General features: G+C 48.3%; 2 protein-coding genes across 3 annotated transcripts in view; one reads left to right on the forward strand and one right to left on the reverse strand.

Moving 5' to 3' along the window:
- Positions 1–6,076: 6,076 nt before the first annotated feature.
- Positions 6,077–18,995, reverse strand: LOC135812617 (PRKCA-binding protein-like). Its single transcript, XM_065325922.1, has 14 exons — positions 18,566–18,995; positions 17,003–17,069; positions 15,919–16,008; positions 15,487–15,540; positions 13,583–13,645; positions 13,109–13,196; positions 12,422–12,467; positions 11,037–11,069; positions 10,575–10,634; positions 10,357–10,407; positions 9,887–9,936; positions 9,007–9,101; positions 8,110–8,213; positions 6,077–7,682 (listed from the first exon to the last, which is right to left on the reverse strand). The coding sequence occupies exons 1-14, from the start codon at positions 18,791–18,793 to the stop codon at positions 7,404–7,406; spliced, it is 1,308 nt and encodes a 435-aa protein (XP_065181994.1). The 5' UTR covers positions 18,794–18,995; the 3' UTR covers positions 6,077–7,403.
- A 390-nt stretch (positions 18,996–19,385) lies between these two features.
- LOC135812629 (protein SON-like) overlaps positions 19,386–26,628 on the forward strand; it is a 12,799-nt gene continuing 5,556 nt past the window's right edge. For both annotated transcript variants that reach the window (XR_010552888.1, XM_065325931.1), the window contains exons 1-3: positions 19,386–21,514; positions 22,207–22,317; positions 23,439–23,564. Coding sequence is in view for 1 of the 2 variants with exons in the window: in XM_065325931.1 (XP_065182003.1) it covers positions 19,454–21,514; positions 22,207–22,317; positions 23,439–23,564 (2,298 nt within the window). In the remaining variant the exon portion in view is untranslated. The remainder of the gene's footprint in view (positions 21,515–22,206; positions 22,318–23,438; positions 23,565–26,628) is intronic.

Raw genomic sequence — 26,628 nt, forward strand, 5'->3', positions numbered from 1 at the left:
TAAAGCCCCTCTCCCCTGCACTCACTTGTGAGGTCTGCATTCAACTCAGAGGATATACCGGTACTGTCCAGGGGCGTCGGAAGGTAATTTAGTGTGGTACGGTCAGCCATCTGAAGTACAATTTACTCGTGGGGAGGGGTGGCTGAGCCTAAAAATTGGAAAATTAGAGCCCAAATCAGTGCATTTTATTGATTCACAGGGTACTTGGGTCGAATAGTGGTACGGTCAATACCGTAGTGACCGTACCGTGTGCGACGCCCCTGCTGCACATGTATGGGCGAAGTGGTGGCCCGCCGATGCGAACGTCTTTGCTTGGTGTGTTCCAAAACACTTCAGGGAATCCGGGTGACTTTTACTTTCCTTTTTGATTTTACTGTACTATCCAAGGGCATGGTCAAATGACTGGTATCAAGTGTGAATGTAGATAAGGGGCATCAAAATAGTAACTTCATGTAGTCTATGCATGGCCATGGTGTGTTTTAAGTTAACGTTATCAATAACAAGAGCTCTTTCAAGTTTCTGACTTTTCACTGTACTAGAAATGCCCCCCCCCCCCTTGTGGACTGCCGTAGATGTACACTGTTCACTGCCATGCCATGATGCAGCCTTTTAAAATTGTTGTGAAGTGGTGTCATTAGTTGTGAGTCCAATGCACATGTCTGTGCATTTGTAGTGCACATTTCCTGTCGCCGGTCTGCCAACCACTACATGTATAGTATAGTAACTACTATTAGTACTAAGTCTCACTTGGCCTGAAAGCACTACATGTATGGTATAGTGACTACTAAGTCTCACTTGGCCTGAAAGCACTACATGATTGTCCAGCAGCAGTACAATCTGTATTCACTCAAGTGAGACGGTGGCTGGGAGCAGAAGTAAACAAAGTTATGTTGACTTGCCACTGCCAGTGGTTGAGTTTGACTGTAATGAAACGTCATGTACATGTACATGCGCATGACTGTATTGATGCTGGTGCCCTGGCCTTGGAGGATGTGCTGGACTTAACTGTAATTATGTGTGGGTAGATCTCATCCATGAATCATAAAATAAAATAGTAACTGGGTCATAAATACTAGTAGTGGCTTGGTGAGAAACATGAAACATGGTTGTGATGGACAGTGCGGAGGTAGACTGCACAGTGCGGAGGTAGACTGCACAGTGCGGAGGTAGACTGCACAGTGTACTGGTGAATAACTCCTCCGTAGGTGATGTGCCGGCAGAATCTGGCTCTTTTTTTCTGGCATGTTCCAACTGCCATGCATGTTTGGCACATGGATAAAGAGGAGGAGCAGAACTCCGAGGAATTGCCTAACATAAGTGCTGTATGACTCTGGCTCTGTCAATTTCAATGCTTTTCTAGCCGTATCTGCCACTTTTCTTGACCAAGGCTGGGGGGGGGGGGGGGGTAGTGTCTTCGTTATGGGTGGTACTAAAAACACCAATGTCTAATGATTGAGCACAACCACATCATGTACATTGCACATTGTGCATGTCACTGTGCATGTCACTAGACTCACTATGCATGACATCACACACATGTACAGGCATGTACATGTACATGATTGTCAATGACATCACATACATGTACAGTCATGTACATGTATTCCCAGATGAACTAAGGTTCATCTGGGAATACATGTACATGACTGTACATGTATTCCCAGATGAACCTTTAGTGTCTTAGACTAACTAACAATACTTCAGAATCAGAACTTACTTACTTTAGAATGTTCAGTTGGGAGAGTTGGCAGAACAATGCACCAGCCTGTTGATCAATCGTGCATGATAGGAAGTAACTGCCAACAGACGAGTTCCTGCCTGTTTACATGCCAGGCATTGTATGTGACAGGAACTGGGTGTACAGTCAGCGGTCAAGCTGAAGGTGGGAGAGCCTAGTAGTAGTACACATGGCAACACGTGTAGTACATTCACACCGTTCAGTGGCGAACAGATGTCCACCACCAGGCAGGCTGCGCACAAACTACAAAACAGCAGAGACTGAACCTTTAATACCGTTCACACTCACTCAGACGAAGACAGTTTGGGGAATGTCATCACACAGGAAAACAACACATCACTTTACAACACATTGTACAGGTGTATGCAGCTGAGAGAACCTGTATTTAGCGAGCACTGCAGTAAGGTCACTGGTGTCCTTGGTGAGAGGCAGCTCCTCTCAGGTACCCAACAGCCGAGCATGTTTACCATGGGATTTAAAGCCCTATTCTCAAGATCTTGCAACACTATACTACAGTCACTTGACCCCGGATATCCATGTGTGTGTGTGTGTGTGTGTGTCTGTGTGTGTGTGTTTGTGTGTGTGTGTGTGTGTGTGTTTGTGTGTGTGTGTGTGTGTGTGTGTGTGTGTGTGTTTCTTAGGCTTTTAGTGCTTACCCCCACTGTTAGGCGCTACGTGCTTGAAGTACATGTATGCCGCTGGGTTATTCCGGGTACTGGCGGTCGTTGTGAGTTACTTTGGGAAGGGAAACGAATAAAATGGTTCAGCTTTTTAAAGTACAGATTTTATGACCCTTCACCATAATTATACTCATTTGAACCTGGGGAGAGAGACCACCTGTCTGTCAGTGAGTATACGTGTACAATGATTAGCAAAGTCTAACCCTGGTCTAGGCATGCTGGTAGGTGAATGAAACACTCTCACTAGCTACCCCTCCCTGCTACATTGTATCACTATGCTTGGGGTGATGACGGCTGATTTCATCACTCCCATCCCATAGTACTGCACTGTACAGCTTGGGAGAGATAATAGAGAGATAATTGCATTACTCGGCATAAGCAGCTGCTACCAGTACCCACTGGCCTAACACATTTAGATGTCTGAGATGTATGGAGTTGTATCGTTAGGCCAGTTAGGGATTGATGGCCCAGTTGATTTTCCTGTTACAGGATGTACAACGTCACGTAGCGCTTGATGGTTACACGATCCTGTTATGGTCTTCTATGCTAGATCATGAGTCTTTCCAGCACAAGGTGCCCGGCCTTTTGATAATTTTGATTATCAGAAGGCCTGCCATTGTAGAAATCGTGTGTGATGTCACCAGGGAGTCGTAAAATACCGGTATTTTACAACTCCCTGGATGTCACTGATTCTGATCATGTGATTAATTTTGTGATGCTTGTAGTCATGTACCCACCAGGGAGTCGTAAAATACCGGTATTTTACGACTCCCTGGTACGTACCCACGTTGTGTCACTTACTAGTATACTACGTACTGTACTAAAAAAAAGTTACTTCAAGTATTAATTTAGAATGTGTGAAAATACCCAGTGCGTGACACTGCAATCCACCAATCCAAGCTCTGCAAACACGCCAGATGATGACATGCTTGAGATAAGCAGAAAGATGTGCCCAATGGGCCATGGCTCACTGCCTGACATAATCCTATGTGCGTGAGCACAAGTGCCATTGGCAATACAAGTGAGGAATAATGACTGAGTCATGTACATGTAGAAGTACAATCCTGAAAATCACTGGTGTGTGTGTGTGTGTGTGTGTGTTGTGTGGTGTGTTTAAGGGGGGGGGGGGGGGGGGGGGGGACAGAGTTTTGGTGCATGCATGGTCTACCGGGCACAATCAAAATTCAGTTTATCACCAGAACTGATCAAGTAACGTTAGCCATGCATGCAGTAGCGTGCATGAGCTGCCATGGTTCAGTGCCCTAGTATTGTATAGTGTAGTGGTGGGTAGACCTGGAGCGAAATAATTATGGTCTCAGTGACCGCCTATGGACTAGGAGGAGGCTACATGTATGGTAGATCCACGGCCCTACACAGCGGGTGATCTTTCACACCAGGGTGCCCGCTGCACCAATACATCAGAAGTAATAGTTTGTTAATCAGCATGTAGTGGCCTCCCGGATCCCTGATTAGATCCAGCAGAATCCAGGTCACATGATCACTGAGCCCAGTGTATGCAATGTAGAGATGCAGTGGGTGACTACTACTGCAAATGTGCCCAATCTTTTTTTCCCTGCTGCCCCGCCTCACTGATGACAGTGCAGTGGAGCACTGTCTGTGCTATCTTCATGATCCTGGGTACTGCTGCTGCAGTCAGGCGCCGTATGTCAATGTCACAGCCACAGTCATGCATACATGAGCAGCAGAGCAAGGGATTATTATCACTATCAGCATCACCACTCAAACTCAGATAATTGCATCAGAGCTACACACTGAGTGTGTACATGTACCAGTATCAGCTACAAAACATGATCAAGAAGGTAAACTGACTGGTTGCAAGCAGGCCAGCTACATGACTGTGCATAACACTGTAGGTCCCAATAACACAATACATGTAACAGTACTCCGTTAATACCTGTATTGCCTTCAACTACATGTACATGACTATTACTTTAAAGTGTGTGTTCCTAGCTGGCATAGTGTTGCACATCAAGTATCACTATCTATCACATGAACGGTACTTAGAGAGGGGGGGGGGTAAGAGTGCTTACTGGTATGAAGACCTCACTGAAAAGTAAAAATAATCATGGGTACGCACTTACTTAGCACATGCACTGGCACAACCATGGTGGCTGAGTTTACCCTCAGCCCTGCTGGGTCCTGGCCCCATGATCATTGCCAGGTCTGAGGGCAGTAACGTTACTGCAGTATTGTACTCTCACTGTGACCAGGGACAGGGGAAATAAATAAATCAAATAATTGGTTTTAGTAGGTGCTTGGCAGTCCTGTAATGGTCACGCATTTACATACTCACGGTCTCAATTGCTGACAAGTGCCTTTGTGCCACTCCCAGCATGGAGCAGGTGACAAAAGACCTGTTTTAGGGAGCCAGCCTTGCCAGCACAGCAATATTCACCATTCGTTGACTTGCCCCAGCCTCTAAGTTTTCCTGTGGATCCTGGTGAAGTGGGTCTTTCTTACACCATCAACTATGTGACAAGTACACCCACCACATGCACAGACACATGCAGCTGCTCCAGTAACCAGACCCACTACTGCAGGCAGAAGCAACACTGGCTGAGCAGATCATCTATTTCCTGTGACAGCATGATGAAGACTGTCACACACGTACACCAGAATAATTAATTGACAATGCCAAAAGCACTTCAAGTAGATGGTGTCCTCCATGATCCAAGGCAAGAGATTAGTCACAGCTCTGGCACAGCTGAGCAGAGATTCACCAGCACAGTGACTAATCCTATTGTGTGCCGGCATGACTGGAGCACAATGCTGTGGGTTAAGTGCTGACATTTATTATTGTTCCGTCACCACCCAGTCAGTGGTGTAATGCCTATCCAAGTGCTAGGGATGGTGCCAAATCTGCTTCAGTGACAGTAGCTACATGCACAATTGCACATTGAAATCGACTTCCAAGTATATGTATGTAAACCAGGGAGTCGCAATAATTATACTGATATTTTACGTCTCCCTGATGGTTACCTAGAAACTACACATCAGCCTGGGACCAGGTGTAATACTTTATTGTGTGTCTTTGCACAAAGCTCACCCCCCCCCCCCCCCCCCCTCCACACACACTTCCTCAAGTTCATGAGAAAGGCAAGGACCGTGAAAATTAATGATAGAGAGTGGTGCATGTAGGGGCCACACAGAGTCAATAAGAATTGAATACGTATGAGCACTTCACCTTGCCTTAGAAGAGCCCAGCTTAGCCTCCAGCTCCAAGGACACCCAGCATAAACTGCGCATGAAGAGGCCAGACATGCTGCAGTGCTCGGCGAGGCTGATTACCGGGATGCACCAGGACTGCACCAACAGTCTGCATTGCTGCACCTGAACTGGAGTGGAATTCTCTGGAAAAGCAGACTCAATGACAGGAAGAACAACACACGCATGCATGACACCGCCGACGTGCTCCCAGTCAGAGATTCTCAAACACTGTTCGTTTTATGACTCCGCGTCTATAGCCTAGGAACACAGCTAGACAGAGCCAGTCCAGTTCTCCGGAAGAGCAGGTCAATGGCGCAGGCAGGCAAAGCAACACGCGACGCTTCCAGTTGATGACAAAGGCACACAGACAGACACACAGACGGACAGCACGTGCCACGTGACTGGAACACCACAACAATCACAGTACGCATTGATGGAGCGTCTCATATTCCCTTCCAAAAAGAAACATATAATTTTAAATTGCCAGAATAGACAATGAATGAGTGGAAAGGGATTTTAAGGTTCATGAGAAAACCAAAGTCGCCAGCTAGCACACACCTCACACATATCTCGTGAGTTGGCTGTCCCACACTCAACAGCATGAAAATGGAAATAAAGGACGTGGGTATCATGGCGGATTGCCATGAATAAAATTTCCCTAAAAAAAGTAACGTTAGTTGTAGGCAAGACTCCGTTCAGTCTCTGCCTAACTGGCGGAAAATATAACACACAAAGGTGAGTAAAAGAGCAATGCTGCGATGAAACGTGAGAGCACCAGAGAATAAAATCCACAGGATGATAATAAGAACAGGTCGGGAGCGCCGACTTATGCTTGCGGTGTTAGCCAAAATCGGAAAGTCCGCTCTCTGGAGATTCCCGCCCGGGTTCAGGCACATAAAAACCAAAGCGGAGGCGAGTTTTCTGTCTGAGGTGAGCCGGGCGCCAACTAAAATAATGGACAATGATAAAAGAAAAGTGCAGTGGAGCTGAGGCCGAGCTTTGCACAGGATAAAACCAGAATATGACTGAAGGATGGGCGATAATGATGACGATGATTGGGGTCATGCTCACGATGAAGACTTTGAAGAGCGCTAAAATAATAAGCATCGCCGCAGTACATGTCCTATGACGGGAAATAATGTACCTCTACCAGCGAAGGCTGGTGGCGGTCTCAAGACGGTGTGCCATGGCGTGTACACAAAGCGAAACTAGATTGCGAGTAGCAGCACTGAAGGCTGCATGCTCGCCGAAAAGCGCATGTTTTACGGGATGTGTACGTCACGGTAGCACACCGAGCTATGCATAATGTCGTGGAGAACGTTGGCCGGCACAACCAGAACAATACTATCTAACTAGGGAGTTGCCATGGTGACCTACATAGTTGATACTACTACTAGTACTAGTGTGTGATAATAATGTTGCCTATGAATAACTGCGTGAAAACGCGACATTAAAGAATAATGGCGTGAATGTGTAACCTATGCGTGGGTGCACTGTTGCTCAGACCATGTGCGTTATTGCATGTCCTTGGTCTGTGGCATGCGTGCCCGGGCCTAAACGAAACCGGTATTTGATGGGGAGCATATTGCTATTAAAATACTCTCCATCTGTGTGCGTACGTGTGTGTGTGTGTGCGTGTGTGTGTGTGTGTGTGTGTGTGTGTGTGTGTGAGAGAGAGAGAGAGTTGCATTTGCAAATATCAAACTGGTTGTCTCTGTTTCTCGTCTTGTTGTTGCACTACAGGTATACTGTACCTACTACTCAAGCTGCAGTAACACGGAATCGGCGTCGCCTGCCCGTCGTGGCAAGTCCTCACCTCTACCGCTGTCCGTGCGCTCAACGAACTCCCTGCCGGCATTGCTGAGCGAGGAGCCACCGGCCAGGCTGCTGCCAGATTCCGACACACCGCCGGGCATGTAGTGACTCGCTGCCGACGATGAGCAGCCAGCGTCGTCGTCGTGTCCGCTGTCGGTGTCGTAGAGAGCCGCCGCCATGCGCTGTGCGGCCGACTTGAACACACCGCGGTCCAGATCCAGCTGAAGATTGCACAGCACAGCACAGAATGTTGCACAAACAAATCCAGATGCCCTCAGGGTTTAAAGAAAACTAAAATCACAGACATCACACCCAAGGCAGGATAAAAGCGACCCTTCCACCTCTGTGGTCTACTCACACCCAAACTGGAGACTCTTCGGAACCATGAATGCACTCGTCACCATCGGAGACAACTAAATATGGGGGTGGCTACTAGGAATCCCTGGATCTGGTGTTGGTATTCAGGGGTAGAGCACGGACGGTACTCACTGGAACTAGTCCACTTGCCCGTTCTAGTATTTGTGCATGCATGGGCACTCAGTTATGCATCACATACTCACACACACAGACACACACACACACGCACAGACACAGACACAGACACACACACACACACTGAGAACGAATACACGTCAGGGGAGCTCTCACCTCGATGGGAAAGACGTCCAGGCCTTTGTGATAGATCAGGCACCGCTGCGAGCAGTGCTCCATGGCCGAAATGAAACGCTCCAGCTGAAAGCTGATGTCTTGGACTGGCAACACAAGACGCAAAACAGATGGCAGCAGTCACAGCATCAAGCGACACATCGGAATGCAAGCATGTACACTGTACACCAGTGCATGGCAGCCACAGCGGCCTTGCCGTCTCAGGCAAGGACGATCACAAAATCAAGCTACGTATTTTCCGGAGAATAAGCCACACCCAAATTTTTTTGTCACGAAATACAGACATCTTCCCTATTTATCACCGTTAATTTGATCATCGTAGCATAAGCTGCACCGACTTTTTTTCAGTGAATCACTAGTGTTTAAAGTGCGGCTTCTACTTAGAAAATACAGTCAGACCTCGTTTTTCCGGTCCTCGTTTATCCGGATCCCTCGCCATCCGGACGAAAAAAGCTGGTTACATATTTACAGCATACGTGATGCATCCAACATAAACGGTGTTCGGTTATCCGGTTCCCTCGCCTATCCGGATATTTTGTTGGAAAACGGACGTGTGCGGTTAAGCGAGGTCGGACTGTACAGTACTTCAAAGTACATTTGCGTGACATATCTATTCAGCATAGCGACATGGAAAGAGTTATAATTATTTGAAACAGTGATTTGAGCGCTCCACACATTAACTCTATTATCTGAAAACCGCAGAGCACGTGTAATCGAGATCTTCTACTGTTGTTAGTTCGAAGAATGCATGCGCATTCACACCAGCAACAAAACTCCTCGCATTTTCACGTGCAATGTGGTGCATGATCCCTCCTATCACCCCCCCCCCCCCACACACACACACTCCCTCTCCTCTACAGAGGTGCAGGCCAGACTCACTTCTCTTGTTCTCCAGCAGTTGCAGCTTCTCGCTGACACTCTTTCTCAGCGCAGCAAACTGGGTCCGTGCTATGTGTCTGCAGCGCAGCGTCAGCCTGCAGGAAGAGCAGGCAGAGCAGGGAGAGAAAGAGAAAGTACCAAGCATCTCCCGTTAATTAAACGTACCAAAAAATACCTTCCTCGTGAAACCACTTAGAAGTGAAAACACCTTCCTCGTGAAACCACTGAACTAGCATTTAGAAGTGAAAATACCTTCCTCGTGAAACCACTGGACTAGCATTTAGAAGTGTTCCACGGAGCATAGTGTATGAGCCCCGGAACTGTTGCCCCAAAAGAAATCGCACACTTGAGGCACTAGTAGTAACATTGAAAGCTTGTAGAGAAAAAGTCAAAAATCATCTATTTTGAATGGTTTGTAGACTCCAACGAAACTATTTACACATCAATCATTTCTCTCTCTCTCTCCTCCTCTCTCTCTCTCTCTCTCTCTCTCTCTCTCTCTCTCTCTCTCTCTCTCTCTCTCTCTCTCTCTCTCTCTCTCTCTCTCTCTCTCTCTGTCTGTCTCTGTCTCTCTCTCTCTCTCCCCCTCTCTCTTGAACAAAGGAGCAGGGTATCATAGGATGGCAGGCATTGATCAAGACGTCCATAAGATGACGAGGGCTGCCACTCTGATAGGACATGCAACCCAACGGATACACTGCATCCAGAAAACATGACCAGCCACTTGAACACATCACTGGCTGAAGAACGAAAATAAGAGCCCAGCTTTTTTCTCCTCAGAAAAGAACATCCGGTCTGGACACGAGGTCGCTACATTCTTTGAAGTGTAAGCTAACTGCAGTTTTTCCAAGCAGTAACAGTGACGGAGCGAGAAACTAACCGGTACTCCATGTTGCCGGTGTAAACACGATACAGGGGCTCGTGCATAGCCTGCAAGGGCATAGGAACGCACACACATACATTGGTACAGAAACATGCGTATGCAGACACATACAAACACAGGAACACACACACACACACACACACACAGACACATACATGGGTACACAAACGTGCACATACAGACACGTATACAGACACAGGAACACACACACACACACATTCTTGTGCAACGAGCCCTACTCACAGTAGCATACTGGTAAAGCAATCAGCCGTGGTCAACGCCGTGCATGCCAAGCAATTGCAACAAAGCTACATGTACTTCAGTAGTGGGTTAAGATTCACTATGCCTGGTATTAGAGACCGTAGATAGTGGTGCAGACATAAAGAAATGTAACTGCTAGAAATTTCTATTGGAGACAGTGCAATGGGGGGGGGGGGGGGGCAGAACACTGACAGGCACAGACTTACATAGTATGTGGCTTCCTCGTCATCCATTTCTTTTGCTTTTAAGCAATACGACTGCATACGGCACGTACGGGTACACACACACACACACACACACACACAAGCACAGCAAAAATAGAAGCAAGAATGAGCGACAATACCGACTGCTGGCCTGGGAAATCAAATCAAACATCCGAGAGAGAAGAAGTAACGTTACGTGCCGACATCACCATCATACTTACTAAATACTCAAATTTGATATTGGCATATTTCTTCACCGTCAACCTTGTGTCTGGTATAGCCTGTGTAACAAGAGAGAAGAAAGCGAGTAAAAAATCACGGGGGAAATTCCCATTTTCAACTTCAATGATGCCCCCCCCCCCCCCACAAAGCAGAGTTCGAGGACAAAAATGACCCGAGTTTGCCATTGGTTGGTACACTTGTTGTGTGCCTGTGTGTGTGCGCGCGCGCGTGTGTGTGTGCACATGTGTTCGTGTGTGTTTGTGTATGCACGCGGGGGTGCAAAAGCCGCTTCAATCAGTTGTGTGGAGGAGACCAGGCTAAATTTAGTGTTTGTCAATTCATCAGCCTTGCAAGCTGTTGAATGGTGTAATGATTACACCCAGCAGAAATGTATCAGGGCACCATGGCTCGGCCCATAGCGAACATAAACCAGTGATGGTGTAGCAGGTAGCCGTGCGTACCTTGGTGAGAAACGTGTGCATATCGGATAGTAGCTGTGGACAAACACAGAAGCACACAGGCACACAAAGACAGACAGACAGACAGACAGACAGACAGACAGACAGACAGACACACACACACATAAGATCCAGCACAACGACAAGATCACTAGCCGCTAGTGATGCAACAAATGGTGTTTTCTTCAAACGAATATTCTCTCGAATGTTGCTTTGACGAACTAACAAATACTATTATGCTTCTGATGTGCGTAATCACTTCACTCAATTAGACTCAGCACTCATGTTGCATACAGAGCACGTCAAAGTGTCGTATCCATGCTATCGACAGGTGGCCTTTTAAGTCTCCACATGACTAGATTGCCTAACCCACTTTATTCTATGTTTTCACCCAAGGCCTGGCGCCTCCTTATTTCGTACACCTGGTTGGAACTTTAGCTGGCACTCACTCTTTCAGGGGAAGCCGCAAGGGAAACTTCCACTGACCGGCATACGGTGTAGTGATGCCGGTCAGCTAGAGAGACCCCCCAGGCCCTCAGCCCGCCCCCAAGGATTGACAGCAGAGCAGACCAGGGCGTTAGACGCCATAAGACATCTTATGACTGCTACGCCAAGGGAGACAACTACTGTTGTTTCTGCGGGGGACAGGAAACCGGAGGTCCTGGTAGAAGAACCTGTGTGTAACGACTATCAGCTGCCCAATCCTTGTGTTTTGTCTTGTTCGGATGAATATGCGAGTGACCGTTTGGATATGCTGGTGCCTGGAGCGGTGAATGGATGTCCAGTGGACGCTCTAATTGATACAGGATCCGCCGCTACCTTGTTGTCAGAGGATTCTGTCGACTGCCTGACTAAAGAGCTGGACAAGGAAACCTCTGACCAAGGCCCGAAACTAATTGGAGCAAATGGACAACCATTAGAAGCCGTGGCGTCAGCTGTAATTCAATTGGAACTCGGGGATGCAACTTGTTGGCACCGGGTAAGAATTGTTATGGGGCTGCCGCGTGACTGTATTGTTGGCGGGCACGTATTATCCCATTTCTTCGTTTGGCATGTGGAAAAAAAGAGCAGATTTGATCTAAGAACAAGCTTCACAGTTCCCAGAATATAATTTTTACCCTATCATTCTCAAGAGTGCTCAGGAGATCAAGCCTCATTCAAGTTTGGAGCTAAATAACACAACGATAAAGTGTGAATTTTTAGAATTTTCGAATTGCTGCCTGTACTTGAATATTCTTTCTGGTGCCGGTATTCTAGAGTACTCGAATAATTCGAAAATTTCTTGCATCACTACTAGCCGCACACCGTACATATACGTCAGCGTGGCACTACAGTCTACAACCATCGTGTACCGGCATCAGTAAATTATCGATGCACGATGAACTCACCGGTTTGGCTTCCTGAACAAATTCCAGTCCAGTCTTGCTAAATTGCCTAAACAGAGAGGCGAAACCAGTCAGAAAAGATGTATTGGTATTGGTAAGGTGTATTGGCACCACAGAAGTACAGGATCGTGGCATTGTTCTAGGAAGTTACTTGTTTTTCATTTTTATCGCAGGACCAAACGAGCAGAGATGCTGAATAACAAGGCAGCGGGTTCACCCCCGCGCTCACCACCCCACTTAGCACAGCATAAACCACCACACATAACCAGCAGCCCAGACGTCCCGAAACACCCCGCCACGTGCACACACAGTTCTACAATCCAGCCTATGAAGATGAACACAGTGCCAGCGTTGGAGAGATTTCACAACATGAAAACTCGCCGTAACACGCGTGTAACGTTACTTGCTGAAAGCACGCCATTTCATGTCACTCCCATTTCGGAGCAAGAAAGAAATCGGCCCGGACGCAAAAGGAAATTTCCTGTGTCACACACTCTCTCCGCCAGGGATTGGCCATCAACTGAACCATACTATCTTTCCGGGAATTTCTACAAAACAACTTTTCATGACAGGTAACAAATTATATTTGCGGCTGATGCCACAGACATTTCCGGGAGCTTTCGCTATGCTGAATGTCTTTAGTACTACGATACGCAAGAGGACAATAGCACATTCCTTGGTATAACCTACCGGTGGGATTCGCCGACCAGAGTGAATGCCTTGCTTGCATTGGGCTGTACTTCGTGCACCGCAAGCTCAGCAAAAATATCACCAATCTCTGCAGAATAGGAATGAAGATAAGCAAAAAAACGTAACTTTTGGGAATATATTTAGAATATAGGAACACCAGAAAGAGAAAGACGTAGACTGAGAGAGAGAGAGAGAGAGAGAGAGAGAGAGAGAGAGAGAGAGAGAGAGAGAGAGAGAGAGAGAGAGAGAGAGAGAGAGAGAGAGACGAACTACTTGTACAAGTACAAAAGGGAACGTGCAAGACAGAATTCACGCAAGCCCAACATTATTTACACACGCCGTCAGAGCGTGCATGAGCTGGTCCACAGCTTCTGCGCATGTACATAAACAATACACTCTAGATGAACATACGCATTACTAGTGACCCCCTGGGCGCACTCAATACACGCGCTACAAACAGATGCACATACTGACCTCGGTTGAGTGTGGCTTGCTCCTTGTACACAACTAGCGCACCGTGAATTCGCTTGGCGAGCTCTGTAAAAGCCGCAGACAAAGAAGGTGATAGCACCACAAGTCACAACTTATATCCTTCTTGCGTCAAGTTCAAGCGCACTGGTCACAAACGGACTACGAGTACATTGTATTTTATTGCGAGCACTGCAGTCTGCACACCCCGTGAGTGGGTATACTAAGTTATTAACTATGGGTACAGTACTGCCGGGCGCCGAAGAACAGAGCGCCGAAGAACGGTGCGCCGAAGAACGGAGCGCCGAAGAACGGTGCGCCGAAGAACGGAGCGCCGAAGAACGGAGCGCCGAAGAACGGAGCGCCGAAGAACGGAGCGCCGAAGAACGGAGCGCCGAAGAACGACCAGGCTAGAATTTCACCAAGCACAGCATACAAATCAAAACCAATGTATACACGGCGACTCAACTGTGCATGGACTGCAATACATGAAAATAAGAACAGTCTAGGCTAGGAGGCTGACCCTCTAGTTCTTCGGCGACCGACATCAGTGCCGTAGGGTTGTCCATGAACATACCTACACATGCCTGCATGTGCCTTCCACCTAGTAGTCTCATGTATAGGCCATGTGCGTGTATGCCAGCGAGGTACACAAACATACTGTATAAGTAGAAATATTCGTCTGGAATTTAATTTCGTCTTTTTCGTCCAAGGAGCTTTTCGACTAAATTAAATGCCGGACTAATGTCGATTTGTCCAGCTTTTCAATACACTCTTATGATCCATGGGCGAAATTTTCCACCGGACGAACTCCCTTTCTTTGGAGTGGGACGAAATTATTGACCGACGAAATGTTCTGCCTGTACAGTATCAGAAACTAGCATAATTATGTAGTTCAAACTAGCGCATGCACGCACACACACGTGCGCGCGCACACGCACACACACACACACCATTTGACCATTGGACGCCCATCGCCAGAGACGACGATAGCGATGCTACAGCAGAAGCCATAGCAACTTGTGCTGGGATTGCACCATTCAACAGCTTGCAAGACTGAAGAATTGGCCGCCACTATTCAGCCTGGTCTACACCACACAGCTATGAAGTGGCTTTTTCTGGCCAGTGAATCCCTACTTTTGGTCTTTTTTATTTTTTTCCCGCACACACATCACACCACATACTCCGGCATGCACTGGCTGTTGGTAACCACCCAGGAGAATGAAAGAAAAGTCAGGAAGAGGCTGAGAAAGAGAAGAAAGACGTGTGTGACCATAATCGTCGGGAATCGAACCCGCAACCTATCGATTGGAAATCGCTACACATACCACTGCACCATATGGGACACACACACACACACACACACACACACACACACACACACACACACTTGTACTTGTTGCTCACTGCCAAAACTGGTCACGTGGGTCTCCCCGGGAGAGGGGAGAGAGACTCCAAAGGAATCTTGGAAAGATGACTCAACTGGCTATTGAACCGCCCAACGGCCGACACCCCCTGAAATCCCCAAAACTCTGGGTGGACTTGAAAATGATCCCACTTATGGGCTCACCACACCTCAGTAAGTGGGTGAGGACAAGGTGCAGACACACACACACACACACACACACACACACACACACACACACACACACACACACACACACCTTGACCTTGCCCATGTTATTTCTCCAGTCCACCACAGAATGGCTGATGGCGTTTCAGGTCGCCGCTTCAGACCACACACACACACACACACACACACACACACGCACACACACGCGCACACACACACACGCGCACACACACATACACACACGCCACAGCCCCGGGTGCTTGATAGCACCGCCATTCGGTCATTGGTCAGCCTGTCCCTTTCACGCACATACATCTGCACCGCGGCCACCACTTACCTTGGTATGCTTTGGTGTTCTTTTCCAAATGCTGTAACTTCTGAATCATGTCATCTGTCAGCAAGCACACAACAACACAGCCAAGCAGATGGACACTGTACTGCACGAGTCATGACCACGCACACCATGCACAGTGAAACTACACTAAAACATACTTTGAAGTACGGTGTTTTCCAGAATATACGAACCACCCAGATGTTTTTGTCACGAACATACAGACATCCACCCTGTTTATCATGGTTAATTTGACCGTTGTATTTGTAGTATAAGCCTCGCCGACTTTTTCGGGCGAATTGCTGGTGTTCAAAGTGCGGTTTATACTCTGTAAACTATGGCAGCTCTCAAGGGATGTAGAGCAGCATCAGCAACAAACTCTGAAGGCTACGGAGGAAGTGAGGCACTGCCGGCGACAAGGAAAAGAACTGCCCTTACCGTTGACAAGAATGGCGCGGCTCAAGCCCAGAGTGTCCGCAGTCTGCTGCGACATGGACTCCACTACTCGATGCTTGATATTCTTCAATGCTGTATATGCACAAAAGCACGCAAACGAGCATCCACACACACATCCACATGCGCACAAACACCCACACAGGCAAAATTTACATTTTTGTTGAGCGTACATATGCAGCACATTTTCTAGGATTGGTGCTTCACGCTTCTTGCAACGGTACGAAATACAGGTGCACGGTGTTGTACTGTTGTACCCAGCGCGGTTTTGCGACTAGCTGGTCAGGAGAGAAACAACATTGTGAATGGCCAGCGGTCCTTAGCGCTTGTTGTTCGCACCTCCATGGGGTATACTGGCTCATGCTGTTGCGTGAAGTGACTGAAACCCGGTACACCAGCTATATTTCAACTATTGACATTTTCTCTCCAACACAAACCTGTTCTTGACCCTCCACCAAAAACGAAAGTTCTTAGTTTCGTGACCATCAATGAATACTGCAAAACATGTAATTTTAGGTGCATTAAAATTTCGGTGCCAGGGACCTGCCAGGTTTCAGGTGTAATGTAGATAGGTGACCAGCGTTCCGTTCACATACAGTGCATACTCTAGTGCCTTTTAGGTGAAATTTAAATTATTTAGGTGCCTGGTTTCTCTACCGAAATCACCGAAATTAAAGTTACACAGACAATTACATGTTTTACAGTGTCCCCTTACTCAATATGGCACCAATAATAATAATAATAATATAATAATATTCGCGGGATCCGCGTTTAGCATCACTTGAATGTTCAGAAACACACAAGGTATAGTCTTCGCTTCCTTTTCACCTTAGTGAACTGCGCCGACACCCAAGGTCAACTGGGTACTCACAGCTCGGAGTGAGGATAACAAGGATGCAGTTTACAGGGTTATGGGCCGTTACATGCCCGATTGGTTGAGAGATTCACCTCCTCTCCCCTGACTCACTTGTGAGGTCTGCATTCGCCACTAAGGTGAAAAGGCACCAATAATAGCAACTTTTAAACAAGGCAAAAAGAGAGGACGCCACACGGTCAAGAGCACACTTACCAATGTCCAGTGATTTGTACTCTTTCGGGTCCGTCTGCAGCTTTCGGATTTCCAGGTGGACCGGTGACTGTGGAGAAGAATTGAAAAAGAATCGCAAGCCACATCGGACTGCTTAGCCTATACTATAGTGTAGTGGTGCAGACCTATGATGAAAACAAACTTGCTCAGTCTGTTCACGGGAGTCCGACTCGGTGGGCGCCAGCAATTTTACGGTTCAGGGGAAAACTGGTCACGCGACCACCTGCTTTCAGCAGCCACCTGCTTTCAGCAGCTACCTACTTTTAGCAGCCACCTGATCTGTATGACCATTAATGCATCGTAGAGTGGTTTCACTTTTGCTTATCCTGAATTCCTTATAAGGCACCCTTTGAAACACGGACGCAATTTTGGACCCAACTCGACTCCAGACCAGGGAAATGGCGGTACCGTAAAGTACCGCCCCGGCAGAGCGCCCCACCATCTCGTCCTTTCGTGGTCGTCTTGCGGAGGTGGTTTCCTGTCTGTAGGTTATATACGACACGGACCTTGTACACACATTGCACACTGTGCAGTCAATCCGTACCCAGTTTACCTTTGAACGGATGCGAGCTCCACATAAAAAACATGCTAAGTGTGACCTTAGTACACTAAGTTTCCCATACTGTACAAACTTACAAAGCACTCTGCCATATGATGTTCTTCCCTTGGCTGTAAAATTAAGGTGGGGCGCTCTGGCGAGACGGGGCGCTCTCGCGGTACTTTACGTTAATAGGGCATTCACACTACGGTCACCCGATCACACGTTTCACTCGACTGGCTGCCGTTCATGTAAAAACATGTCCACACTGTACACTTCACTCACGTCTCAAGTACTCATTTTGACGAAGGATTCTCATCATTACTATGGCAACGGGCAGAGGCTCTCAGCTTGTTCGAAAAAGTTCAAACTCAAAGATCAGGAAAGAAGCAAGCTTGATGGAACGAGGAAAATAATTGCTTCATGGTTGAAGTTCTTATCTCATGGTGTAGATGTACCATCGAAATGTCGCGTCTGCTTTTCAACTGGAGGACATTGTCAAATATCTTGAACGTTGCTAATTGCCGGAGACTGAATGTGAGCCATCGTCAGGATTGTAACCAAGATGTAAGGTGGACCGGCGTTTCTCGGTGTTGACAATGTAGGCGACGTGATGTAATGTCCGGGGCCTCTAACTGCGCAAGTACGGCCTGCGTGATAAAGGTGCATACAGTGAAGCCAGCCTACAAGCCGACTGCCCAAGGGACCTTGCAACTGGGGTCTCCGGGTACAGGTGGCCTTCTTATCCAGGGTCATTTCCCTGGAAATAACACCCCTTTGTCCTAGTTGTAGTGGTCCTCTGAGGTACTAGTAAGTGGTCGCCTTATCAGAGTGGTCGCCTTGACAGGTTTTACTCTACATGTACGCGTACCTGTTTTATTCACAGCTAAAATGATTGGCTCTTGCAGCAGTACAGTTTAACGTCCTGATAAAACTGGCTAATGGGGAATTCGGGGTAAATGTACTTCAATCAATACTTCATGCATAGTTCTTAGGATTGCACTTACTCCCATCGACTTGATTTTCTTCGCAATTTGCGTTTTGGTCATACCAGTGACGGGTTTCCCATTCACACTGAGGAGTTCATCACCGGGCTCAAGCTGGCCGCTCTTTTGCGCTGGCGTGTTATCGAAGACTTGGACGATGTACACCACTGGACAAAGTGGAGGTCCGCCACCAATGGTGATGCCCACGAGTCCATTTTCTCCTTTGTCAATTCTGACGGAAATCGACATTCTAGTAGCTCCAGCTCAGACCAGGGATTCTTCAGCACTTTCTGGCAAACCAAAGCACGAGTTTATATGATTAGTTGCGTGGAAGGTGAGATCGACGGCTGAAATGGTAGCATTCTGAAAATTTGGACCAACAGATAATAATATTATTGCTTCTCGAAGTTATGTTCAAGAGCTAGCTAGCTACAACAGAATGATCATTAATTTTTCGAAAATCAGCTCGAGAAAACCAGACGATGACGATGATGCATGACGTCGCCCAAACTCACATGAACTGATGGAAAGGCCAAACTACAACTCTCTCGTCCGCGTCCGCGCTAGCGACTAGCGTCCGTAGATCTACGTAGAATCTACGTACCGGTACGACTCGTACCCCGTCGACGCGTCGTTTCGGTCAGATCAGATCACGCACGTGGCGCACGTGCACTTCTTGTGTACTGTGCGCTAGCGCGCTGTGCAATGCATGCATATGTGTAGAACCACATGTGACATACAGACAGTGTACGAACCGGTACGCGGTAGTTTCTAAATAATAATATTTTCTGCACCGCAAAAACAAAACAAAACAAAAACATTCTTTTTTCAATTTTTTTAATTTTTCAATGAGGTCGAGAGTTGAATACTGCACTGATGAGAATAGTAACACAAATGCAGTAAACAAAGATGGAAAAAAGAGATGATGAGCAGAGAGACGACGCCATTGCCAGTAGAAAGAGGAAACACCGCAGAGATAAGTCCCCAGGTGAGGAGAAAGAGGAGAAAAATGACGACGAGAGAGTGAGGCGTCATCACAAGAAAAAACACCACAAGAGGAGACACGACCCTGAGAAGACTGCGTCAGACGGAGAGGACTCTCTCAGTCGTCGGCGGAAGAAGAAGAGACGGCATCACCACAGGAGACAGAGACAGCTAGATTCTTCAGAAGAGCGAGCTGGGGAGCGAAGCGTTGGAAACAGCAGCCACGAAGAAGTTGAGAATAATACTGGTGATGAGGATGACAATAATGATGTCGTGCCTGTTGTAGACACCGAGGCGTGTGCTGTGGATCCACACGCGGTAGAAGTTAAAAGTGATGACACATACACGGTAAAAGAGCCGCAGGAGGCTGTAGACCCAACACAGCCAGAGCCGGAAACCGCAAAAAGTGTTGGTGGTGATGAAAGAGCGGAGCTGGCCTCTAACGATGCAGCGGGTCCAGCTCGTAAGATGGCAGGATTCTTGCCGGCTAGGCTGTCATTGCCAAAGGCAGTGGTCGAGCCCATCTCACAGGAGACGGACGACGTGTGGAACGATTGCGTCACCGGCGTCAGCCTCAGCGACCTGGAAAAGCCGGCAGAGGACGGCACACGGACGCAGGGCGCGGACACGAGCAGCAGTCCCACGGAAGTGACGCGTTCCGTCGGCGCTTGCACGCCGGATTGCAACAGCGCGTCGCCCGTGCACGCCAGCAGTTGCCAGGGGAATCACCACCACCCGCGCTACCACGAGCACGGTGACGAAAGCGGCAAGGCGTCCAGCAGTCGCCATCGCCACAGACCCCGTACCCGGTCGTGTTCGTGCGAGAGCTGGTCGGCTTCGCCGTCGCCCAAGTCTCGCAGCAGTAGAGGCCGACGCGGTGATCGCCGCTCTAGATCTCCGCGCCATCGCGGCCGACGGAGACACGCTCCCGCAGCAGCAGCAACAGCAGCAGCGGAAACTGACGCTCCCGGTGCCAGTCCGCAGCGGGGTAGCCATCGAGTGTCGTCGTACCGCTCCGGTCATCGGTCCTCGCCGCCACGACAACGTACTTCTAGGTCCTCGAAATCCTATCGTTCCCGCTCGCCTTCGTACCGCCGGCGATCATCGAGATATCGCAGCAGCTCGCGTACCAGACACACCAGAGATAGGTCTCAGTCCCCTCGCCGATACCGATCCCGTTCGCCGCGCCGGAACAGATCCAGATCACCGAGGAGATACCGCTTGCGGACGCCTCGTAGAAGTAGATCCATCTCGCCGCGGCGATACAGATCTCGGTCTCCACGACGACGGCCGGAAAGATCCAGGTCACGATCGCCGAGGCACTCTTCACCTAGGTCTCCACGAAGATATCGCTCTCAGTTCTCCAGGAGTCCGCCGGGTAGAAGCCGTTTTTTGGCCCGGTACGGACGTGACTCGCCACCAGCATCACCGAGCCAAGGTAGCTCTAAGGTGCAGAGTCCGGAAAGGCAGGTGTTTGCAACGAATACGGACAGTGCCCTTGTAGCAACCAGCCAGCAACAGGACAGTGCAAGTAGCGGTGTGGTCGGCCAGGTTGTACTGCCGACCGGCCTGGCTCGCTTTACCAACCTCTGCTCCAAGATCAGCAGTAAGAGAAGCGACGATGAGCATAGCTCTGACGGTGAGACGTCTCGGCCTGTCCGTCATCCGTTCGCGCTGCCCAGTGTCAGCAGCCTTGCCAAGGCCAAAGCCGGGGCCTTGAACCGCTCTACAGACACGCAACTAGCAATTACAGCCGGCAACTCCACGCAGACCGGATCATCGTCGTCGTCGTTGCCGTCCGGCTTCGTCAACATCAGCGAGATCGTGGCTCAGGTGAGGGCTCGGAACCCGGTCGTTCTTAAACAGTCGTTCCCCGTGTCGACCGGCGTGAAGCACGTGCAAGCTGAGGAGTCACCGGCTACCGACAGTGTTCAGGTTGATCCCAGTGCGCCGAGTGGACGGCCGGCCGCACCGCTTCCACCCGTGGTGAGTCGTGCAATCTGTCTGTAAATTTAATTTTGAAGTTAGGGGTCGTCCATAAATATCGAACTTCTTCGCGAAACAGAATATCTTCGTTATGGGGTGGGAGGGGGTTGGCCAATTTCGTTCCAGAAAACATTGATACATGTACATGGAAGTAGGAGCAGTGACACGCGTGCGACTTTTGTTGTATAATTAATAATTATGCATGTATATGTATATGCATGTATATGTTAACTGGTATAATGTCAAGATTTTTTACGTTCTGAGGGGCAGGGAGGAAGGGGTTGAGTTGAAACGAAATTAATTTGCTTCATGATAAAAAATATCGATATCTACCGACGGCCCCTTATGAGCTTGTAGCTGCAGCACACATTGCTATGGTACACACGGTTTCAGAAAGCCAGTGCCCACGGGCCCAGATTTGACGAATGCACTACAGTTTGTGTGTGCCGGCAACAACCTACAACCAGCATAACCCCCCCCCCCCCCCCACGGGCCCAGATTTGACGAATGCACTATAGTTTGTGTGTGCCGGCAACAACCTACCACCAGCATTAGTTTGAAGAACTCTGCATTGAAATCCACTGTATGAGATGCACTTTTTGTGTTGGTAGCCCCACTCTGTAATGAATTCTTCAATGCTTTGGTTCTAATGCTCTGGCTCCTGTATGATTGCTACAATGGTGTGTGTACAGCCCCAGCTGGATACCAGGCTAGTGATTCGCCACGGTGAGCTGCAGAAGCGCCTGGAACTCAACCCGCACGACTTCGGCGCCATTTCGGAACTGGCGAGAATCAAGGCAGAGGTATGTGACACCTACGTTTGGTCAGGAGTGTTCACTCTCGCCCATTAGTTTCGCTTGGGGGGAGCGTTTTATTGCTTGCCTTGAAACAATATGGCTTGCATACGAATCAATCAGACTGACCTGGAGTTGAAAAAATGCTCATTTTATAAAATTTATCATATAAACTATGGTGGACATTCCAGCAGACTTGAATTGGAGCTGGCGAGGTACTAGTAGTGTGTATCATTTCTGTTCAACATTACTTCAGTGGTATGATTGCAAGTCAACAGGCGAAGGCACCGTTGCAGCCTGTCAAGGCGACTGCTAGCTGTAGTGTCTCTCGTCAGGCTTAATTAACAGCGGCACAGCTGTACGTCTGCTTGCCTATGCTGGTGCTATCTTTTAACTGCACTCTATGACACCATCGATTAAAGGCTAAGGGTACTCATCCAGGGCTCGCCACGTTTGGCCGAGGAGAGTGAGAAATCTCTTGTGTCCTTGTCCTTTGGTGCCATGGGCCTGGGCAAGGCTAGCTTTCAAAGGCATGTAGCTCCCAACCATGCGTTTCTTGCTCGTGTTGGGTTATTTATTTGAGCTGCTTATCAGGCTTGCAGCAATGGAACCATGGCTGTGTACTGTGTTGCGGACTGCTTTTATTGACAAACATTTCAATTTATCGATTTAACAATCTTGAATCATGTGCGAGAAACTCGCCTACACTCAAAAGTTACCTACACTAAAGTATGCACTGCATTGCGCACATAATCCAGGATTATGTCAACGTTTGGTCTTGTGAAGCTGCGTGAGGCGTCCTTTAGAATTTTGAACTTGTCACCGGCATGTGCGAAAGCGATGCACATGTATGTAATATGTACAGTCATGTGCCGGTTTTGACTGCCAGACTTCGTGATCATTTCACCTCGCTGACCATCAAAAATCCGGAGATTGTTAATATTTTTAAAATGACATCGAGATACGTGGTCTTTCAGTATGCAGCCCTTCGTTGTCCCTTTTGGGATTGTGTGTTAGTTCAAGATGCGTTGATCTTGTTGCGCATTGCATTGTTCACTTTCCTCTTGCATACCATTGCATCTGCTGATGATCGTCATTGTTGCGATTGTTCTCCTCATTGCTGCCTGTAGCTGTCCCAGTTTGCCGTCGCTGCCACGCGGCATAGGGAACAACAGATGGAGAAAGGCCACCTGCAGCCCCTGCAGCCGCTGCCAAAGTCGCAGCTCGAGGCCGGAACGCCAGCCTGGGCCAGGAAGGTAAGCTGAGAAGTGAGCCGCTGAGCTGCTGGATGATTACCACTGGTCAGTTTGACTCAGCCTGGCTTTAATTTCTAGAACTTGAAACTTATAGCTGGCTCTACCGCTCCACACTGCTCTTCTTTTGGTCAGTCCCCTCCCCCCCTTACACATCACCACTATAGGAGTGTCGCAACTTATCATTAGCTTGAGAGTTTACTTAGTATAGGAAAACGGTTTCAGAGCAGACCGCTCTTTTCCATTCACTCTGCAATATCGAACTCTATTGTCAATCAGTTATTATTATTAAGTACTGCCGTGTTCAAGTCGGTGGATCGATTAGGTCCACCCACAGGTTTGCTCGTGCCGGATAGATTAAAGTAAGGGGATAATGATTTGATGATGTTGAGCTACGTGATAAAAGAATACTTTTTTTGAAGTAGTTTCCAAAAAGATACACTCGGTGTGACAAGGGTGAAGACTGCTCGCAAGGCAGTGTCAAGCAGTTAGTACGTTTCGGCAAACTGCCCTCATCAGGTATACAATGATATGCAAGCTTGCGAAGGAGCAGTTATATGTTACTACTACAAGTATGCTGTGCTACATCGAACCCGCTGTGACGTATTCTGACCATAAAACCTAAAAGTGTGATGCCCTAAACAACAACAAACAAAAACGTGCAAAATTGAATTATCAATGTGGTGATAACTTCACGCAAGTCAGAAGTGCTTTCACACGTGCGAGCTTGCGCGTGCACAACGCAGTGTCAAATGTCACCCAAGTGCACACTGTAATATGTTCGTAGTTAAGATGTGAGTAACACTGAGCTGCCATGCTCAAAGAAATCCCCAGCCAGCATTGGTGTTGATTTGAGGTCCCAAGGTCCTTATCTCCACAGCTTCTCGCAACTTTCTGCTCGCTCGGTCACCTTCTCTTGCTAATACCGACATGTCCGCAAATACAGCGTCCCCCAGCGCTAGTCGCTTCCGGGCATGCTTGGTGCGCATGTGCTCACCCCACGGTTTGTCACGGGTACGGCGGCGTGCTTCTCCATTATGCTCAATCAGTCTAGTTTCCAAAGATCTCTCAGTCTCCCCAACATAATTTTCTGTGCACCACTTGCATCGCAGATGGTAGAGAACATTCTTTTGCATGCATGCTTGCTCTCCTCCGGACTTACAAGTCAAACACGGACCTAGTGGACGGCCTCGTCTCCTGCCTTGAGTAATATTTGGCTCCTTGACACATGTGGGTGGTGACTGTGCAGAGTGACACAGTTGGCGACGGAGACCGCCTGAAGGTTCATAAACAACCCTCACCGGTAATTTATACCTCCGAATGGCTTTACTGACCTCATGATGGATTTGATCAGACTAGAGTGGCAGTTTAACCCTTTAACCGTCAGACCATACATTTGTGGGTCGAATTCGACCCATCATTTGAAATACTCGCACTGGATTGATTTTTTACCCACGATAGAAAATTTACTATCGATTCGGTCGCGAATTTTCCAGGCTTTCTGTTGCAGAAATCCGCGTTGAGCTACGATGTAGTGGAGCAGAGTTATCAAGCGCTGAGTACTGCACGCTTGTCACTTCCGCTGCGCTGGGCGCGCGGCTGACGTCGTCACGGGATTTCCCCGTTTCTTCACGCGCTCTGTGACTTTTGCTCGCGACCAACGTATTCCTCACGAAATGCTCGATCTCTCAAAAAAATTTGAACACTCTACGATGAAGGAGACGGCCATGGCGGAGTTTTGAACTTGTCATTTGCATGCCTGGCGTTGAGACGACGTCGCTGCGTTCCAGCGCTGGTTGTGTGACTGCTGAGGCGAAGAATGTGGTATCATCGTGCTGGTCTCGTCCAGAGCTTTCCAACGAGCCCAAGATTATAAAAATCGAGTGAGTACAACTACAGTTATGACCTGGCAAAGTTGAAATTTCGTTCGGCGTTTCAATGGGTGACATTTATATGACGGTTAAAGGGGAAGTTAAGGCAAAAATTAAAATTTCACCAGTTGTAGTCTTCGGGGTGCTGAGTCGAATGGTCTTGGTCCGAGGAAGCTGAGACGCTCCCTTCCTACTTGAATCCCAATCGAACCCGCGCACTTCCACCGAAACTGGGTGACTGCGCCCTACTAGATGGGGATTTGTATGCAAAATGTCACTAAAAGCGCCATTTCGTTCTTATAAAAGCACGGATGACCGCGATTGGCCCATATGTTGTAGTCTTTGGGACGCTGAGTCGACTGGTTTTGGTCCGAAAAGGCTGCGATGCAGCGTTCCTCCTTTATTCCCAATCGAACATGGTTGAAGAAGCGGTCACGTGGTCCTGGGTGCCCAAATCACCTGGTCACCACGCCAGCAGGTGACAACTTTCACACCAAGGTTCAACTCGGGTTCAACTCGAGTGACAGGACTGCACCCAAAAAAGGTCAAACAGGCTAGTAAGTTGTACCCTGCAGGCACGGTGACCAGGTGACTGGTGTACGCAGGAGCACGTGACCGCTTCTTCGACCATGTTCGATTGGGAATAAAGGAGGAACGCCGTATCGCAGCCTTTTCGGACCAAAACCAGTCGACTCAGCGTCCAAAAGACTACAACATATGGGCCAATCGCGGTCATCCGTGCTTTTATAAGAACGAAATGGCGCTTTTAGTGACATTTTGCATACAAATCCCCATCTAGTAGGGCGCAGTCACCCAGTTTCGGTGGAAGTACGCGAGTTCGATTGGGATTCAAGTAGGAAGGGAGCGTCTCAGCTTCCTCGGACCACGACCATTCGACTCAGCACCCCGAAGACTACAACTGGTGAAATTTTAATTTTTGCCTTAACTTCCCCTTTAAAGGGTTAATAAATGCACAACTTGGATTTCCTCGGCGTCTCGGCTTTCGGGCTGCTTCACGTGCCTCAGCTATGATATTCTCGGGATAGTGATTGATGCGTAATTGGCGCTGTATCTTGTTGTCGCTCTCAGCACGCATCTCGGCATCAGATGACAGTCGCTGCGCCCTCAGGAATTGCGACTTGGCTACTGCCATCTTCACATGATGAGGGACTGCTGACGAGTAATCTATCAGCAGC

The sequence above is a fragment of the Sycon ciliatum genome, chromosome 1, assembly GCF_964019385.1.
Source record: "Sycon ciliatum chromosome 1, ocSycCili1.1, whole genome shotgun sequence".
NCBI classification, from domain to species: domain Eukaryota; kingdom Metazoa; phylum Porifera; class Calcarea; order Leucosolenida; family Sycettidae; genus Sycon; species Sycon ciliatum.

Excerpts from the sequence above, each read along its gene's own strand:
- LOC135812617 (XM_065325922.1), bottom strand. The coding sequence starts at position 18,793 with ATGTCGATTTCCGTCAGAATTGACAAAGGAGAAAATGGACTCGTGGGC. Across the intron at positions 16,009-17,002 it reads GTACAAATCACTGGACATTG|CATTGAAGAATATCAAGCAT; the intron begins GTAAGTGTGCTC and ends GTGCATATACAG. Across the intron at positions 7,683-8,109 it reads TGGACGTCTTTCCCATCGAG|CTGGATCTGGACCGCGGTGT; the intron begins GTGAGAGCTCCC and ends TGCAATCTTCAG.